The 20,736-nt window shown below is 38.1% G+C and overlaps 3 protein-coding genes across 7 annotated transcripts; 1 reads left to right on the top strand and 2 right to left on the bottom strand.

Annotated features, from left to right (window-relative positions):
- The first annotated feature begins 328 nt into the window (after positions 1-328).
- LOC116369902 (PCI domain-containing protein 2) lies at positions 329-13,372 on the top strand. Of its 5 annotated transcripts, none has more exons than XM_031819605.1 (13): positions 329-444; positions 923-977; positions 1,140-1,229; positions 1,359-1,498; positions 1,679-1,720; positions 1,825-1,879; positions 2,544-2,647; positions 11,706-11,781; positions 11,871-12,113; positions 12,246-12,319; positions 12,430-12,555; positions 12,931-13,054; positions 13,162-13,372. In XM_031819605.1, the coding sequence occupies exons 2-13, from the start codon at positions 942-944 to the stop codon at positions 13,249-13,251; spliced, it is 1,200 nt and encodes a 399-aa protein (XP_031675465.1). In that variant the 5' UTR covers positions 329-444; positions 923-941; the 3' UTR covers positions 13,252-13,372. The 5 variants fall into 5 exon arrangements, with proteins under 5 accessions (XP_031675465.1, XP_031675466.1, XP_031675467.1 ...); XM_031819606.1 differs by having other exon boundaries at positions 371-481; XM_031819607.1 differs by having other exon boundaries at positions 371-511.
- LOC116369901 (vitamin K-dependent protein Z-like) lies at positions 13,307-16,827 on the bottom strand. The gene is made up of 8 exons (XM_031819604.1): positions 16,205-16,827; positions 15,393-15,556; positions 15,187-15,211; positions 14,981-15,094; positions 14,743-14,874; positions 14,570-14,655; positions 14,305-14,425; positions 13,307-14,194 (listed from the first exon to the last, which is right to left on the bottom strand). Exons 1-8 carry the CDS (start codon positions 16,293-16,295, stop codon positions 13,569-13,571), a joined length of 1,359 nt encoding a protein of 452 aa, XP_031675464.1. The 5' UTR covers positions 16,296-16,827; the 3' UTR covers positions 13,307-13,568.
- A 119-nt stretch (positions 16,828-16,946) lies between these two features.
- LOC116369900 (coagulation factor X-like) lies at positions 16,947-20,643 on the bottom strand. The gene is given in 10 exon segments (XM_031819603.1): positions 16,947-17,368; positions 17,370-17,564; positions 17,731-17,918; positions 18,189-18,306; positions 18,540-18,817; positions 18,977-19,108; positions 19,288-19,401; positions 19,660-19,684; positions 19,921-20,081; positions 20,536-20,643. Coding segments are annotated over 10 exon segments (1,500 nt in total). The 5' UTR covers positions 20,597-20,643; the 3' UTR covers positions 16,947-17,140.
- Between the last annotated feature and the right edge of the window lie 93 nt (positions 20,644-20,736).

Genomic DNA, 20,736 nt, shown 5'->3' with positions numbered 1-20,736 from the left:
GACTGGGCCACGTGCTGAGCTGAGGAAGGTAGAATCACTGTGATATCATAACATTGTGAACAGGTTTGCAGGACACACAGGAACACACACACACAGACACACAAGGATAGCGGCACTCTGCAGGTTCTATTTTAAGAGCCCATTCTCACTCCTCCATTAATCACACAGTGTAGCGTGAAACACTCCCTCCAACAGGGCCAGACACATCATAGATCACGGAGGCGCTGTGTGTGTGTGTGTGTGTGTGTGTGTATGAGAGCGAGAGATTTCATTGTGCATAGCTTCTAATAAGCACAGGGAGGCGACAAAGTTATAGCTAGACTATTGTAGTACGTGGGGGACTTTTATTTTGAAGGCTGAAGGAATACATTGACCCGGAAGTGATTCGTGTAGCTACAGCTCTACAACGCGAATACATTTTAAACAGAAATTTAACCACAACAGGTAGCTATAGACGGATACATTGGAATTATGCCATTAGGTTAGTACAGTGGTTCCCAACCAACCAGGGGTAGGTACTAGGGAGCCCTGGCTTACCTACAGGGGATACTTGAGAAGACTCATGAGACCATAGGCTTTTACTGGTAAAATGCGCATGAGGGGGTACAGTACTCTGGGCAGAGCAACATAACATTTTGTTCGTGGTACAATAACCGAAAAGAATTGGGGACCACTGGCTTTGTAAACTAGCTAGCTAACGTTAGTTACACGTTGATGTATCATTATCAGCTACAATCTAGCGGTCCTTGACAGTTAATGAATGAATGAATGAATGCATGCTACCTAGCTAGCGTTAGTTAAAACGATACAAAAAAGTTACATTATATTGATCCCAATTTAATCATCACACTCGTTGTGATACTGAATTTTGCCGCTTAGCGGATTTGCTTAAATATCTGTTATTATTTTAACTTTTTCGTAGGTTCACATCCCCGGCTGCAATGGCGCACATAACAATCAACCAGTATCTCCAACAGGTAGCCATTTTTCTATTTTATCTTACCGGTTATCAAGTGAACCCATATAGCTAGCAGTCTTCTTCCTTAGCACAAACTTTCATTTAGCTATTCTTTGTGTTCACAATGTTCACCACTAGTCACGCATGCTCAGTTCACACCATGTTGCTTACCTGTTCCCAGGTGTATGAGGCCATTGATAATCATGAGGGGAGTTTTTGTGCAGAACTGCTGTCATTCAAACACCCACATGTGGCTAACCCACGTCTCCAGGTGAGGCTATTCAGGCTGCCTGAACCTTCCATGCCTTCAAGTCCTGCTGACCTGTTGTTACACTTGTATCTCTTCAGATAACACCCTCTATGTTTTGCTCTAGAAACATGACTGTATGTATGCCTGCAGCTCGCCAGTCCAGAGGAGAAGTGCCAACAGGTGCTGGAAGTCCCGTACGATGAGATGGTTGCAGCACACTTGAGGTGCACCTATGCAGTGTCCAACCACGACTTTGTTGAGGCGTACAAATGTCAGACGTTGGTGGTCCAATATCCTTTTGGCATTTCTGGAGATTACTTTGGATACATATTCTCATCACTCCCCATCCCTGCCTGACAAATATATACATACACACAAGATATATGCGAAAGCACATATTGTGCTATAGACTGGTCCATTTCCAAACTGTTCTGTCATGGTTTCTCTGCGGTTCGTCCTTGACTTTCTACGTCATTCTTGAGGGCCTTCCAATCTCACAAAGAGGAGAACTGGTAAGGATAAGCATGTAAAATTACATTTTTGATCAATTTGGCATTAGTGTTTTTCTATTCTACATATACACGCCTGTAGGATGACTGCTCTATGTGCTGTTTAGGGCCTTGCCAGTGATGTTCGCTGTTACGCTGGACCTGCGGATATTTGCCAACAATGTAAGTGAACATAAACCCTTGTGTGATCCAGTGATGGAAAAGTCATGTCCTAAAGGAGGGGTTTGATGATTGTAGTATTATTGTCCAATAGGAGAGGTTTGATGATTGTAGTATTATTGTCCTAAAGGAGGGGTTTGATGATTGTAGTATTATTGTCCTATAGGAGGGGTTTGATGATTGTAGTATTATTGTCCTATAGGAGGGGTTTGATGATTGTAGTATTATTGTCCAATAGGAGGGGTTTGATGATTGTAGTATTATTGTCCAATAGGAGGGGTTTGATGATTGTAGTATTATTGTCCAATAGGAGAGGTGTGATCATTGTAGTATTATTGACCTATAGGAGGGGTTTGATGATTGTAGTAGTATTGTCCTATAGGAGGGGCTTGATCATTATAGTATTATTGACCTATAGGAGAGGTTTGATGATTGTTGTAGTATTGTCCTATAGGAGGGGTTTGATGATTGTTGTAGTATTGTCCTATAGGAGGGGTTTGATGATTGTAGTAGTATTGTCCTATAGGAGGGGTTTGATGATTGTTGTAGTATTGTCCTATAGGAGGGGTTTGATGATTGTTGTAGTATTGTCCTATAGGAGGGGTTTGATGATTGTTGTAGTATTGTCCTATAGGAGGGGTTTGATGATTGTAGAATGATTTTCCAGGCAGAGCAGCAGCTCCTGAGGAAGGGAAAAGGCAAACTGGGAGACATGCTGGAGAAAGCTGCTGAGCAACTGATGGGCTGTTTCAGAGTGTGTGCCAGCGACAAGTGAGTCTCACAGGACATGGACACTATTGACAGCATATTACACTATACATCTAACAGTAGACAGCATATTGAACTATATATCTAACAGCATATTAAACTATATATCTAACAGCATATTGAACTATATATCTAACAGCATATTGAACTATATATCTAACAGCATATTAAACTATATATCTAACAGCATATTAAACTATATATCTAACAGCAGGCAGCATATTGAACTATATATCTAACAGCAGGCAGCATATTGAACTATATATCTAACAGCATATTAAACTATATATCTAACAGCATATTAAACTATATATCTAACAGCATATTGAACTATATATCTAACAGCATATTGAACTATATATCTAACAGCATATTAAACTATATATCTAACAGCATATTAAACTATATATCTAACAGCATATTAAACTATATATCTAACAGCAGACAGCATATTAAACTATATATCTAACAGCATATTGAACTATATATCTAACAGCAGACAGCATATTAAACTATATATCTAACAGCAGACAGCATATTAAACTATATATCTAACAGCATATTGAACTATATATCTAACAGCAGACAGCATATTGAACTATATATCTAACAGCATATTGAACTATATATCTAACAGCATATTGAACTATATATCTAACAGCAGACAGCATATTGAACTATATATCTAACAGCATATTAAACTATATATCTAACAGCATATTGAACTATATATCTAACAGCATATTGAACTATATATCTAACAGCAGACAGCATATTGAACTATATATCTAACAGCATATTGAACTATATATCTAACAGCATATTGAACTATATATCTAACAGCATATTGAACTATATATCTAACAGCAGACAGCATATTAAACTATATATCTAACAGCATATTGAACTATATATCTAACAGCAGACAGCATATTGAACTATATATCTAACAGCAGACAGCATATTAAACTATATATCTAACAGCAGACAGCATATTAAACTATATATCTTAGAGCATATGAAACTATATATCTAACAGCAGACAGCATATTGAACTATATATCTAACAGTAGACAGCATATTGAACTATATATCTAACAGCATATTAAACTATATATCTTAGAGCATATGAAACTATATATCTAACAGCATATTGAACTATATATCTAACAGCATATTGAACTATATATCTAACAGCATATTGAACTATATATCTAACAGCATATTGAACTATATATCTAACAGCATATTGAACTATATATCTAACAGCATATTGAACTATATATCTAACAGCATATTGAACTATATATCTAACAGCATATTGAACTATATATCTAACAGCATATTGAACTATATATCTAACAGCATATTGAACTATATATCTAACAGCATATTGAACTATATATCTAACAGCATATTGAACTATATATCTAACAGCATATTGAACTATATATCTAACAGCATATTAAACTATATATCTAACAGTAGACAGCATATTGAACTATATATCTAACAGCATATTAAACTATATATCTAACAGTAGACAGCATATTGAACTATATATCTAACAGCATATTGAACTATATATCTAACAGCATATTGAACTATATATCTAACAGCATATTGAACTATATATCTAACAGCATATTGAACTATATATCTAACAGCATATTGAACTATATATCTAACAGCATATTGAACTATATATCTAACAGCATATTGAACTATATATCTAACAGCATATTAAACTATATATCTAACAGTAGACAGCATATTGAACTATATATCTAACAGCATATTGAACTATATATCTAACAGTAGACAGCATATTGAACTATATATCTAACAGCATATTGAACTATATATCTAACAGTAGACAGCATATTGAACTATATATCTAACAGCATATTAAACTATATATCTAACAGTAGACAGCATATTGAACTATATATCTAACAGCATATTGAACTATATATCTAACAGCATATTGAACTATATATCTAACAGCATATTAAACTATATATCTAACAGCATATTGAACTATATATCTAACAGTAGACAGCATATTAAACTATATATCTAACAGCATATTAAACTATATATCTAACAGCATATTGAACTATATATCTAACAGTAGACAGCATATTAAACTATATATCTAACAGCATATTGAACTATATATCTAACAGCATATTAAACTATATATCTAACAGCATATTAAACTATATATCTAACAGCATATTAAACTATATATCTTACAGCATATTGAACTATATATCTTACAGCATATTGAACTATATATCTTACAGCATATTGAACTATATATCTAACAGCATATTGAACTATATTTCTAACAGCATATTGAACTATATATCTAACAGTAGACAGCATATTAAACTATATATCTTACAGCATATTGAACTATATATCTTACAGCATATTGAACTATATATCTAACAGCATATTAAACTATATATCTAACAGCATATTGAACTATATATCTTACAGCATATTGAACTATATATCTAACAGCATATTGAACTATATTTCTAACAGCATATTGAACTATATATCTAACAGTAGACAGCATATTAAACTATATTTATAACAGCATATTAAACTATATCTTACAGCATATTAAACTATATATCTTGCAGCATTGGACACTATTGACAGCATATTGAACTATATATTGAATTGAATTTATTTTGGGTAACAGACAAATACAACAAAATGTACGATGTGGACCCAGAGGACATCACTTGAAAGTATTCATTAAAACGCTTGTTTCCAAAGTGGTCCTCGATGGTAAAAACAATAACGCATATTATGATTAAAAGGAAACAAAATGACAAACAACCATAAATACATTCATTTATAATGACATCCTTAAAAGTGGCACTATTCATTGCACTTTTCCTTAACCTTAAAAATCAACCATATTATTAAAAAATCTATTAATTGCACATCACACGATCCTTCAAATAATACACCTGCCCAGCAGTAGGGGGCACAAGGGGCAGTGGGGTGGTTTCTCTTCCTTAGACAACATTGTTCAAATTAAACCTTTGTCTGCTTTTTAAAGCTATTTTTACTTTTTCTTTGCTTGGTCTCCAAGGGGAGGCTATTCCGTTGACAAAATGCCTGTATAGAAAAACATGCTCCTAGCAGTACTGTTTACTCATGGGATTTTACAAGACATAACACTAGCTCTGGTATTGTAACTGTGTTGGGTATAGACCATATCAATGTGGTTTTTCTTATAACCTGGGGCGTGATTATTTAAGATGTCAAACATATGATTACGTTTAAGTTGGTCCACTCTGGACTCCAAAGGCAACAAGCCCACCGCCCGGGACTCCTGTACCACAAGGGCGGTCCTAGGGTGGACATTCAGCATATACCCGATAACATTATCTTGCATGACCTGCATTCTCTCTTTCAGCTTTTTTGATAGCCCACTATACCAAGCAGAGCAGGCATAATCAAAATGACACTGAATCAAGGTTGAGACACGATATAAAAATGTAAATTTGTGTGCCAAAGTATTTTAGCAGCAATCAGGTCTCCAGAAAGGGATTGATCTAGGGACACACTAAGATAAGATACTTGTTTTAGATTCAATCTCCTTGCCTGCACAGTTTACCTTTATCTTGTCAGCCCTAAGAAATCTACATTTTGTTCCAAACAAAATCGATTCAGTTTTTCCCAAATGTAGTGACGATTTGTTGTCAGTCAACCAATCTCTAACTAAATGCAATTCCTTACTCAGAGTCTCTATGTAAACTGTATCCTTCCCTGATACCAGTATGGCTGAATCATCAACATACAGTAAAGTGCAAACTCCTGCTTTATCTGGCATATCATTAACGTATATAAGAAATAAGAGGGACACTGAATCAAGGTTGATATATATCTAACAGCATATTGAACTATATATCTAACAGTAGACAGCATATTGAACTATATATCTAACAGCAGACAGCATATTAAACTATATATCTAACAGTAGACAGCATACTGAACTATATATCTAACAGTAGACAGCATATTAAACTATATATCTAACAGCATATTAAACTATATATCTAACAGCATATTAAACTATATATCTAACAGTAGACAGCATATTGAACTATATATCTAACAGCAGACAGCATATTGAACTATATATCTAACAGCAGACAGCATATTAAACTATATATCTAACAGTAGACAGCATACTGAACTATATATCTAACAGTAGACAGCATATTAAACTATATATCTAACAGTAGACAGCATACTGAACTATATATCTAACAGCATATTGAACTATATATCTAACAGCATATTGAACTATATATCTAACAGCATATTAAACTATATATCTAACAGCATATTGAACTATATATCTAACAGCATATTAAACTATATATCTAACAGCATATTGAACTATATATCTAACAGCATATTGAACTATATATCTAACAGCATATTGAACTATATATCTAACAGCAGACAGCATATTGAACTATATATCTAACAGTAGACAGCATATTGAACTATATATCTAACAGCATATTGAACTATATATCTAACAGCATATTAAACTATATATCTAACAGTAGACAGCATATTAAACTATATATCTAACAGCATATTGAACTATATATCTAACAGCATATTAAACTATATATCTAACAGCATATTAAACTATATATCTAACAGCAGACAGCATATTAAACTATATATCTAACAGTAGACAGCATATTAAACTATATATCTTAGAGCATATTAAACTATATATCTAACAGCAGACAGCATATTAAACTATATATCTTAGAGCATATTGAACTATATATCTAACAGCATATTGAACTATATATCTAACAGCATATTAAACTATATATCTTACAGCATATTAAACTATATATCTTACAGCATATTAAACTATATATCTTGCAGCATATTGAACTATATATCTTACAGCATTGAACACTATTGACAGCATATTGAACTATATATCTAACAGCATATTGAACTATATATCTTGCAGCATATTGAACTATATATCTTACAGCATTGAACACTATTGACAGCATATTGAACTATATATCTAACAGCATATTGAACTATATATCTTGCAGCATATTGAACTATATATCTTACAGCATTGAACACTATTGACAGCATATTGAACTATATATCTAACAGCATATTGAACTATATATCTTGCAGCATATTGAACTATATATCTTACAGCATTGAACACTATTGACAGCATATTGAACTATATATCTAACAGCATATTGAACTATATATCTTGCAGCATATTGAACTATATATCTTACAGCATTGAACACTATTGACAGCATATTGAACTATATATCTAACAGCATATTGAACTATATATCTTGCAGCATATTGAACTATATATCTTACAGCATTGAACACTATTGACAGCATATTGAACTATATATCTAACAGCATATTGAACTATATATCTTGCAGCATATTGAACTATATATCTAACAGCATATTGAACTATATATCTAACAGCATATTGAACTATATATCTAACAGCATATTGAACTATATATCTAACAGCATATTAAACTATATATCTAACAGCAGACAGCATATTAAACTATATATCTAACAGCAGACAGCATATTAAACTATATATCTAACAGCAGACAGCATATTAAACTATATATCTAACAGCAGACAGCATATTGAACTATATATCTAACAGCAGACAGCATATTGAACTATATATCTAACAGCAGACAGCATATTGAACTATATATCTAACAGCATATTAAACTATATATCTAACAGTAGACAGCATATTAAACTATATATCTAACAGCATATTGAACTATATATCTAACAGCATATTGAACTATATATCTAACAGTAGACAGCATATTGAACTATATATCTAACAGCATATTAAACTATATATCTAACAGCATATTGAACTATATATCTAACAGCATATTGAACTATATATCTAACAGCATATTAAACTATATATCTAACAGCATATTGAACTATATATCTAACAGCATATTGAACTATATATCTTGCAGCATATTGAACTATATATCTAACAGCATATTGAACTATATATCTAACAGCATATTGAACTATATATCTTGCAGCATATTGAACTATATATCTAACAGCATATTAAACTATATATCTAACAGTAGACAGCATATTGAACTATATATCTAACAGTAGACAGCATATTGAACTATATATCTAACAGCATATTAAACTATATATCTAACAGTAGACAGCATATTAAACTATATATCTAACAGCATATTAAACTATATATCTAACAGCATATTGAACTATATATCTAACAGCATATTGAACTATATATCTAACAGTAGACAGCATATTAAACTATATATCTAACAGTAGACAGCATATTAAACTATATATCTAACAGCATATTGAACTATATATCTAACAGCATATTGAACTATATATCTAACAGTAGACAGCATATTGAACTATATATCTTGCAGCATATTAAACTATATATCTAACAGCATATTAAACTATATATCTAACAGCATATTAAACTATATATCTTGCAGCATATTAAACTATATATCTTAGAGCATATTAAACTATATATCTAACAGTAGACAGCATATTGAACTATATATCTAACAGCATATTAAACTATATATCTAACAGCATATTAAACTATATATCTTAGAGCATATTAAACTATATATCTAACAGTAGACAGCATATTAAACTATATATCTAACAGCAGACAGCATATTAAACTATATATCTTAGAGCATATTAAACTATATATCTAACAGCAGACAGCATATTAAACTATATATCTTAGAGCATATTGAACTATATATCTAACAGCATATTAAACTATATATCTAACAGCAGACAGCATATTGAACTATATATCTAACAGTAGACAGCATATTGAACTATATATCTAACAGCAGACAGCATATTGAACTATATATCTAACAGCATATTAAACTATATATCTAACAGCATATTGAACTATATATCTAACAGCATATTGAACTATATATCTAACAGCATATTGAACTATATATCTAACAGTAGACAGCATATTAAACTATATATCTAACAGCATATTGAACTATATATCTAACAGCAGACAGCATATTGAACTATATATCTAACAGCATATTAAACTATATATCTAACAGCATATTAAACTATATATCTAACAGCATATTAAACTATATATCTAACAGCATATTAAACTATATATCTAACAGCATATTGAACTATATATCTAACAGCATATTGAACTATATATCTAACAGTAGACAGCATATTAAACTATATATCTAACAGCATATTGAACTATATATCTAACAGTAGACAGCATATTAAACTATATATCTTAGAGCATATTAAACTATATATCTAACAGCAGACAGCATATTAAACTATATATCTTAGAGCATATTGAACTATATATCTAACAGCATATTAAACTATATATCTAACAGCAGACAGCATATTGAACTATATATCTAACAGTAGACAGCATATTGAACTATATATCTAACAGCAGACAGCATATTGAACTATATATCTAACAGCATATTAAACTATATATCTTAGAGCATATTAAACTATATATCTAACAGCATATTAAACTATATATCTAACAGTAGACAGCATATTAAACTATATATCTAACAGCATATTGAACTATATATCTTGCAGCATATTGAACTATATATCTAACAGCATATTAAACTATATATCTAACAGCATATTGAACTATATATCTAACAGCATATTAAACTATATATCTAACAGCATATTGAACTATATATCTAACAGTAGACAGCATATTAAACTATATATCTAACAGCATATTGAACTATATATCTAACAGTAGACAGCATATTAAACTATATATCTAACAGCAGACAGCATATTGAACTATATATCTAACAGCATATTAAACTATATATCTAACAGCATATTAAACTATATATCTAACAGCATATTAAACTATATATCTAACAGCATATTAAACTATATATCTAACAGCAGACAGCATATTGAACTATATATCTAACAGTAGACAGCATATTGAACTATATATCTAACAGCAGACAGCATATTGAACTATATATCTAACAGCATATTAAACTATATATCTTAGAGCATATTAAACTATATATCTAACAGCATATTAAACTATATATCTAACAGCATATTAAACTATATATCTAACAGCAGACAGCATATTGAACTATATATCTAACAGCATATTGAACTATATATCTAACAGCATATTAAACTATATATCTAACAGCATATTAAACTATATATCTAACAGCATATTGAACTATATATCTAACAGTAGACAGCATATTGAACTATATATCTAACAGTAGACAGCATATTGAACTATATATCTAACAGCAGACAGCATATTGAACTATATATCTAACAGCATATTAAACTATATATCTTAGAGCATATTAAACTATATATCTAACAGCATATTAAACTATATATCTAACAGCATATTAAACTATATATCTAACAGCATATTAAACTATATATCTAACAGCAGACAGCATATTGAACTATATATCTAACAGCAGACAGCATATTGAACTATATATCTAACAGCAGACAGCATATTGAACTATATATCTAACAGCATATTAAACTATATATCTAACAGTAGACAGCATATTAAACTATATATCTAACAGCATATTGAACTATATATCTAACAGCATATTGAACTATATATCTAACAGCATATTGAACTATATATCTAACAGCATATTGAACTATATATCTAACAGTAGACAGCATATTGAACTATATATCTAACAGCATATTAAACTATATATCTAACAGCATATTGAACTATATATCTAACAGCATATTGAACTATATATCTAACAGCATATTAAACTATATATCTTGCAGCATATTAAACTATATATATCTTACAACCTTTACTGTAGCAACCATATCCCCTTGCTCATTATGTCTTGACTGTTATCGTATACAGTCGGGCTGGGATTGACGACTCCAAGAAGTGGGGAATGTTGTTTCTCATCAATCAGCTCTTCAAGATCTACTTCAAGGTAAGGCAGTAGTGTGATTGGGTGAAGTTTTGTTTACATGAATAGGCCCTACTTTGTGTGTGTGTCTAAACGGTTGTGTGTGTGTCCAGATCAACAAGCTACACCTGTGTAAGCCACTGATCCGGGCCATCGACAGCTCCAACCTGAAGGATGATTACAGTATGGCCCAGAGAGTCACCTACAAATACTACGTAGGCCGCAAGGCCATGTTCGACAGCGACTACAAACCAGCCGAGGAGTACCTGTCCTTCTCCTTCCAGCACTGCCACCGCTCCAGCCAGAGGAACAAACGCATGATCCTCATCTACCTACTGCCTGTCAAGATGTTGCTGGTGAGACAGAGTGCCTCACTGAGCGAGCTCAAACATACACTCATCTAGCCACACACGTCTCAATTCAAATCAAATTTAAAAAGCTTGACTGTCAATCAGAGACTAAGACTGGTGTTGCTCATGTTGATTCAGGGTCACATGCCTAATCACCAGCTGCTCAGGAAGTACGACCTCATGCAGTTTGCCGACGTCACGAAAGCTGTGAGGTGAGTGTCACCACCCGCCCGCTCCTTGCCATCTCTCTTTCTCCTCTCTCTCCCCCTACTCCCTCCTTCCCCCTCTTTTTCTGATTTCTGTCTCTCTGTCTCTGTAACAGTGAGGGCAACCTGCTGCTGTTGAACGAGGCCTTGGCCAAGCACGAGACCTTCTTCATCCGCTGTGGCATCTTCCTCATCCTCGAGAAGCTCAAGATCATCACCTACCGGAACCTCTTCAAGAAAGTGTGAGTCTACTCACCAAGTCCAATGGTACTGTGCTGGCCTGGTTACACTTTTAACCCTACTGAGCCAAGTCCAGCTGGACTGTGCTGGCCTGGTTACACTTTTAACACTACTGAGCCAAGTCCAGCTGGACTAGGCTGGCCTGGTTACACTTTTCACACTACTGAGCCAAATCCAGCTGGAATGGGCTGGTCTGGTTACACATCCATCATAGTTGCTGGAACCGCACTGAAAGGACAATGTGAAAATAAATTATCTGAGGCAGCACAGTACGATTCAGGTCAGCCCTATAGTGTGAATTGGCATAGTGTGTGTGTGTGTGTGAACCTATGACCGATATTGACTTTCTGTTAACATGCTTGTGGTATGTGGGTTAGGTACCAGCTGCTGAAGACTCACCAGTTGCCCCTAGATGCCTTCCTGGTAGCTCTGAAAATGATGCAGGTGGAAGAGGTGGACATTGACGAGGTGCAGTGTATCCTGGCCAACCTAATCTGTGAGGTGAGATCCCACCACACACACCTTTTCCTCTGACCATGTGCTTCCACTGATATTTCAGACAGTCTTAAAACATGAAGCAGCAGATGAACTCTCTTCCTCTCTTCTAGGGTCACATCAAGGGCTACATCTCTCACCAGCACCAGAAACTGGTCGTCAGCAAGGCCAATCCATTCCCCCTGCTGTCATCATCTTCCTAATCTACGTATCCCAGAATCCCCTTCACCCAGGAACTGTTCCCAGAAATATATTTCCTTATTATTTAGGTTGCATTTTATTTTGTCATATTTTTACATTTTGAATAAAAGTTTTGTTGTTTTACTCCTTGTACCACATTTGTGTTTATTAAGGAAGTGTGGAAGAGGACTGATTTATATAATTATAGTACATGTTAAAATATAACCACTCGCTTTCATTTACATTGTTAACCTTGGAGAAAAACAACTTAAATCATGAACGCAACCTTGTTGGCTGTAAGTCCAGTGTAGGTAGGGATCAGGCTAACCCTTAGTTGGGGTTACACATAAGGTTCAGGTGGGTCATGGGTCATTTGTGGTGTCATCCTCATCTCTGTCATCTCCAGGCGCTGCTGGATCCATTGCAAGTAGCGAGACAACTTGGTGAACAACAGGGTTTGTCCACAGCCATGTGACGTGGGTGGCGAAAGGTGCAAGCCTGTTAGGAACGCTGTACCCCTCTCCACAGTCACAACGGGGGTCCCGGACAAAAGGCTGCAGTTCCTCATTAGTCCTGGTTTGAGGTCTGTCTCATTAAACCTAGTCAACTTAGTCCCACAGAAGCCCATCTGGCTCCCCATACAGAAGATCTTGTTGGTGAGGGGCTGGGAGACGTTCACCTGGTTCCGACAGCCCTCCGCATGCAGGTAGGAGAGAACAGGGGGGCCGTGGGATTGCCCCCGGAACTTATCCGGACCCCTGGCCACCCCCTCCCTTCCTGGACTCATCAACACGTTCTCACTGAAATCCTTAGTGGGCAGGCACAGGTGGGAGACAGAGGTGCCGAAGGGAAGGGGCTCATTCAGTCTCACCAAGGCCAGGTCGTCCTCCAGACTGCCTCTCTCGTGGCGGTTGTGAATGTACAGTTGGGTCGATAGAGGGATCCTCACACTATTATTTGAGGCACCTTAGAGGATGAAGGGAAACTTAGATTTCAGAAAGATTTGAATCTGCCTGAGCTGGAGGTCTATACACTAACAAATCAAACGTCAGTGTTTTTATCGCTGTGGGACTCACCTGTCTGCATGCTGTGGACTTTCTTTCCCATGTACAGGCAGCTAGCTGAGGTCAGGACTGCCTGAGGCCCCAGGATCACCCCGCTACACAGCTCTGCACCAGCCTCATCCACAAACACCACCTGCCAAGCACAAAGCCACAGGTTAAAGGGGAAGTTCAGTATTTCACAACTTATTGTTCCTCACCTTGAAAGTAGTCTATAGGCTAGGAGAAACAGACTCCCCCTCACCTTGCTCTACGTTGTGTTGGTAGGGGAGGAACTTACTTGCCATGGACAGCGGTTGTGTGGACAGACGTGATGGGCTATGTTGATTTGGTTTGTATGCTGGAGTCTTCCACAGGGGTGCTTAACTAAGGAAACAGAGACGTCTCTATTTAAAGTGTGTGAGAGAGAGAGTGTTACAGATGTCTAATTAAAAATAATAGGTAGATGTTAACCTGCAGGTATGCAGCTCCTCTTATCACTGTGAATCTTGTACCCTGTGGTGCAGGAGCACTGGTATGCTCCAAAGTTGGGACTGCAGAAGTGGTCACAGGAGAAGGGCCCCTTGGTGGGGCACTGAGAGCTATCTGTCACGACACACAAACATATCTCTTAGACTACTCGCATAACTATGAACTCACACACACATTCACACACACTCATAAAGAGTTCTAATGTAGGTGTTCTTTTGACCTATTTCACAGTTCTTCCCGTGGTACAGCTCTGTGCAGCTACAGGTGAAACCTCCAATGCCGTCCTTGCAGCTGCCGCCATGGAGACAGGGATTGGGTTTGCACTGGTCCCCATCTGAGGAGGAAGAAGAAGGGAGGGGATTCAATATCTGGAGTCGGGAGAAAACCCAACACCCCTCTGCCGCGATTCAAAAGAATGAGACATACCTACGTAGACATTCCAGAAAGTGTCCTATTGAGGTATGAGAGAGAGAGAGACAATGGACACAGGGTTTAAATCAGAAAACTACTGCATTAGTTATGGATAAGGGGATTGCCTATGTTGTCAGATCAGTGCAGTTGAAGGAAAGGAGTCAAGGAAAGGAATTCATTTTAGACTATTGAGATGCACCCTGTAGGCCTAAACTGCTCACAGTTTTGGGTGTGTCTTCAAAGTACTCCCTGGCCTCCTCGTAGTTGCAGGTCTCCTCATAACACTCTCTCTCCAGGTTCCCCTGAAGCATCTCCTCCAAGAAGAACGCATTCGCTCTCCTCGACCGTAGGAAGACCGTACTGGCATGCGCAGGGGGTCTGAACACTGAGGGTCAGGGAGGAAGAGCAGGAGAGGAGGAGGAGGGAAAGGAGAAGGGATAGGAGGGGAAGTGGATGAAGAGGGGGAGGAGGGGCAGGTTGATGAAGAGGATGGGAAGGAGGAGGAGGTGGACGAAGAGGAGGAGAGGAAGGGAAGGAGGAGGGGGAGGTGGATGAACGGGAGGAGAGGAGGAAGGGGAGGAGGAGGGAGAAGACATAGGGAACAACAACAACTGAAAAGTGAGACAAACCAGAAGTGACTCAGTATTCATTTTTCTCCTTCCAGGTTGAGGATAATATGTTAAATGGTGGAAAGTTAAACATGAAGAGTTTTCACTTTAAGTGGTCCCATCATTGAGTTTCATGCCATTTAATTACATACGGAACAGTTTGTTTAATGTATACCTGTGGAGGCTGCTAAGGGGACAAAACATGGTTTTCATACCGTTCCATTTACTCCATTCCATCTATTAAACTCCATTCCAGACATTATTATGAGCCGTTCTCTCCTCAGCAGCCTCCACTACTGTATACACAACACTATGCTGGTCATATGTAGACTGGAAAACTATGCTAGCAAAGTCATTGTCAGCCTGAAGGTATGATTAACAAAATGTCTACTTGGTCCTGTAGCTTTCACAGTGCAGTGGCTTACCTCTCCCATAGCTGCAGACCAGGAGGACACTGCTCAGAAGAGAGAGAGACAGAAACCACCATTGCCTCCACGAGCCCATTGCAATCCACATCCACACCGTACCCACAAGCCTCTCTGCCTGTGCCAAGGTCCTGTCTGTAGCCCTGTCTATCTCTCTCTCTCTTGCGCTCTCTCTCTCTATCTTTCTGTCCTACACACACAACCATGCTGGCGGGTTAACATTGCCAAGTAAACCCCCACCCGCTTGCCAGCCCAAATGTCCGTTTTTAGTCATTGCTGTATACGCCAACAAAGTTATGTGGTGTGAATGTCTCCAGGATAGCGTAATTTATGTGGATCTCCCTGTCACCTGACGTAATAAATGTAGCTGGTGCCAGCTCTAGATAGTTGAAAGATGGTGCCTCATTAGCAATTGTATGTAATATAATATCTACCAAATATGCTACTAATATGTTAATGTTATGAAGATGAATTGAGATGAAACGTTCAGTAAAACTCATTGTATCACATGAGGTCTTCACAAACACAATGTCCCACAGATGGACTCTAGACTGTACACACAGTAGAGCAAACAGCAAATCCACCTATCCTTGTGTGCTCGGTACTTACACCAGCAATGATTCAAGTCAATGGTGACCTTTGAACCCTGCTGTTTTTCTGATACGATCGATTCAGTTTGTACTTTAAAAAAACAGGAACAGTAGGAACATTTCTGTCTAATGGCACTGCTGACTCAACTTCATATTGTGTAATGTAGTTTAATGTTGGTATGTGATGACTGGACATTCAAACAAAACATGTTTTTTTTCTTGACCTTAAGTTACTTGGTCTTGGATACATTTTGTGAAAAACAATGATAAACCACACAACAATGTTTATTGCCCATAATTCCCCAAGCCTCTTTAATGATTGGTTCTCCTCTCTCCTTTGTCTCCCTCAAACCCACATCATTGAGTGCATTCTACCTGCCCCCCTCGTCTTCCTCTTCCCTCCCTCCTTGGGGAGAAACTTCCCCATGACCGCCCGGATCCAGTCGATGTACTTGGACACCTGCGTGTAGATGCCGTACTTGCCCTCACGGGCGCACCCCTCGCCCCAGCTCACCACGCCCGTCACGAACCAAGTGTCTCTGTAATGGGTGACGTGGGGTCCTCCGCTGTCCCCCCTGGCACGCGTCCTTCTTCTCCTTATCGTAGCCAGCGCAGAACATGCGGTTGGAGATCTTGTGCTGGCTGGACTGAAGGCAGGTGGCCCGAGGTACGTAGGGCACGGTCAGACGCAGCAGGATGGTGGACGGCTGCTTGGCCTCCCCCACACGGCCGAACCCACTCACCAGCCCGTCGTGCTGTTTCATCAACACCTTGTATTGATAAGTAGACAGGACACCATTATGTTAGGTTCAGGAACATCTTTACTAAGATATAAACCATAGACAGATTCATTATATACTGTATGTTTATATGCATCACTGGATAAAACCAGATGTGTCACACAGAGAATTATGTGTAGTACATCATGCTACAGACCTTCTCTGCAAAGTCTCGTTCGGGCAGGCAGGCAGGGAGGATGAACTGGGTGAACTTGATAGGGTCCTTCAGCATGACGAGGGAGATGTCGTTGTGATAGGTGGTGGAGATGTAGGACCTGTGGATGAACACCTGTTCCACCTGGTGGATGGCCTCCCGCCCATCCTTCACCTCCGTGTCAAACTCTCCTGAAGGCAAATGGACCAATGGGGAGGTTTGATTTCAATCAATTCAATTCGTTTGATAGGCTGCTACAACTTAGGCTATGTATGGGTGGTATGGTTATTGACTGTTGTTATTTCACCCAGTTAGCAACTATGCTGTACACAGCAATATACTTTTCTGATAATGAAGTTTTGTGATTATGGCACAATTATATTATATAGGATATGATTAACTTAAAAACAATTCCCAGATGTAGAGACCACTGTTAAAGGTGATTGGCTAACGGTACCTACCGAGGACAACGTAAAAGGAGCGTGTCTGGTTCATGCAATGTGCTGCCGTTAAGATGAAGTACTTATTCAGGATGGTTCCTCCACAGAAGCCCCTGTCCTCGTGGTTTACCAGGAAAGCCTGTGGAGAGAAGGAGAGAGAGAAAGAAAGATAGACAGAGAAAAAGAGAGAAAGAATGAAAGCGAGAGAGAGAGAAAGAAAGAGAGAAAAAGATATATATATATATGAGAGAGAGAGAAAGACATATATATATATATATGAGAGAGAAAGAGAAAGACAGAGTTGCAGAAAACAAACAACCCTGAACGCTATTTAGAGGGAACCCCACTAGAGGTTTCTCTACTCTACTCTACCTGCCAGGGACATTCTCCAGGAGGACACTCCTCCCCATTGACAATACGGGTGTTGCCTCTCGCCTCGGCAAAGACTGGCTTCTCCTTCACCATTTCGATAACGTCATCCTCAAATGCAAATTGGATTTCTCTCTGTTGGGTTACGTTCCAGGCCGTTTCCCTGATAGGGTCCTCCATCATGTTGGTCTTTTCAGTGGTGTTGGTGGCAGTGGTGTTAGGCTGGTAGATGAAGATGCTGCGGGTGTTCTTGGATACCACAAAGCCACACTTAAAGGCCTCTTCAATGACAAAAGGGCAGCAATGTTATTAGGTACTAACTAATCCCAACCTCCAACCTACTACCAGTCCATGTTGGAGAATGGATCATAGATAATTTCTCTCTCTCTCTCTCTCTCTCTTTCTCTCTTTCTCTCTTTCTTTCTCTCCTCTCCTCTCACCGTTGGAAAGGCAGGACTTGTCGTCTGTGTCCAGATAGTAGCCATCAGCACAGGAGCATTGCACACTGTCCTTCTTCACTTGGCAGAAGTGATCACAGTCTCCATTCTTATTCTCACACAGCTCAGGAATGGCTGCAGAACAGCATCACATCAAGGATCCAGATTAGACACAGATCACAGTCATGATTAGAGCCAGGTGTTGTTTCTGACTATGGAGTAACTTGGAGTCAAGATATTTCTAGCGTCTATGTGGGAGTCGGGAATGAGGACTGCTTGTCAAATTTCAAGAGCAAAGGGAGAAGAAGACATACCAATCTCACAGTTGTACCCCTGGAATCCAGCGAGACAGAAGCAGGTGTACATCCCAATCCCGTCCTTGCAGACGCCATTGTGGACACATGGCTTAGAAACACAGGCATCTCCATCTGTGAAACACAGTTTATTTCTTGCCATGGACCTACCAGCACAGCAACACCAAACACACTGCAAACAATCAATTCATCAATTGAAAATAGCCATTGTTTTGGTGTGTGGTCGTGAGTCCTTTACTTCCTGATCTGACTAGGTTGACCCCAATCTGACCCCAACCTGACTCCAACCCAGCTCTAATCAGAAAAGTCCATGCGATCCAATCCCTAGCCTCTTGCGCCAACCCTTAGCCTCAACAGACTCCTGGGCCTTACCGTAATATGTGTTCCAGAATTCAGTCTGAGGGAAAGAGGTAAAAAGAGACACAAACATCACAAATTCAAACCAGAAAGGTCAAGATTCCAAAAACAAGGAATTTCTGGTTGAAATCATGAGCGTGTAAAGGTGGTGTGAATGAGTGCAAAGTGAGGAGTGACTAAACAGGAATGTGATTTATGTGACTGGAACGCAAACAGACATGTGTTTCCGGTTTAAAGAGAGATAGATAGAAACAAAGATGGAGAATGTCAATTTACAGTCAGTTTGTCGTCCTCAAAGATCTCCCTAGCCTCCTCTCTGTCACAGCGTTCCTCGATACACTCTCTCTCCATGTCTCCCTGCCGCCACTCCTCAAATGGGCTGTTGGCCCGCCGCCGCCGGTTCAGAACCTGGTTAGCATCGTCACTGTTCAGGAAGACTGGGGACACAGGGCAAAAATGGGTATCAGTGGCAGCAGGGCACCATCATCATCGTCATCACCCTCATCATCACCATTGTCATCATCATCATTCACCATCTTCATCACTATCAACATCACCATCATCGTCATCATCATCACTATCATTACCATAATCATCACCATATTAATGACTATCATCGTCACCATATATCATCTTTCCAATCTTTCCATCAATTAGGCTGTTCATCCATCACAGCATGCTTGTCTAGCACAGTCATCACAATCATCAAAGCAATCAGAGATACAGACACCACCATAAAATATATCAACACACACATCCCAGTCACCCGCCCTCACCCGTACTCACACACTGACCGCAATCACTGACACTGACTAAACCCCAGAGTCTCCCTCACTTCTCTCTACATAACTATTTGTCAACCGTTTGAGACGGTGGGGTGTTTGAACGTACCCTCGGAGGCCACGACGTGCAGCAGCAGGAGAAGGAAACAAGTTTGGGACAGCCGAAACATGGCTGATCTCTGGGTGAGGCACCTCTCTACTCCTGGCTGCTCTGTGGAGCACAAACTCTGGAGAGAGCAGGCGGAGAGGGAGGGAAATGACCTGAGAGGGACAGGGAAGAGAGAGAACATGCTGAAGAGAGAGGGAGAGG

This window comes from Oncorhynchus kisutch, unplaced genomic scaffold (genome assembly GCF_002021735.2).
Source record: "Oncorhynchus kisutch isolate 150728-3 unplaced genomic scaffold, Okis_V2 scaffold2324, whole genome shotgun sequence".
In the NCBI taxonomy this organism is placed as follows: domain Eukaryota; kingdom Metazoa; phylum Chordata; class Actinopteri; order Salmoniformes; family Salmonidae; genus Oncorhynchus; species Oncorhynchus kisutch.
Note: the sequence above shows the minus strand (reverse complement) of the source record. Positions and strands in the feature narration are given on the sequence as shown.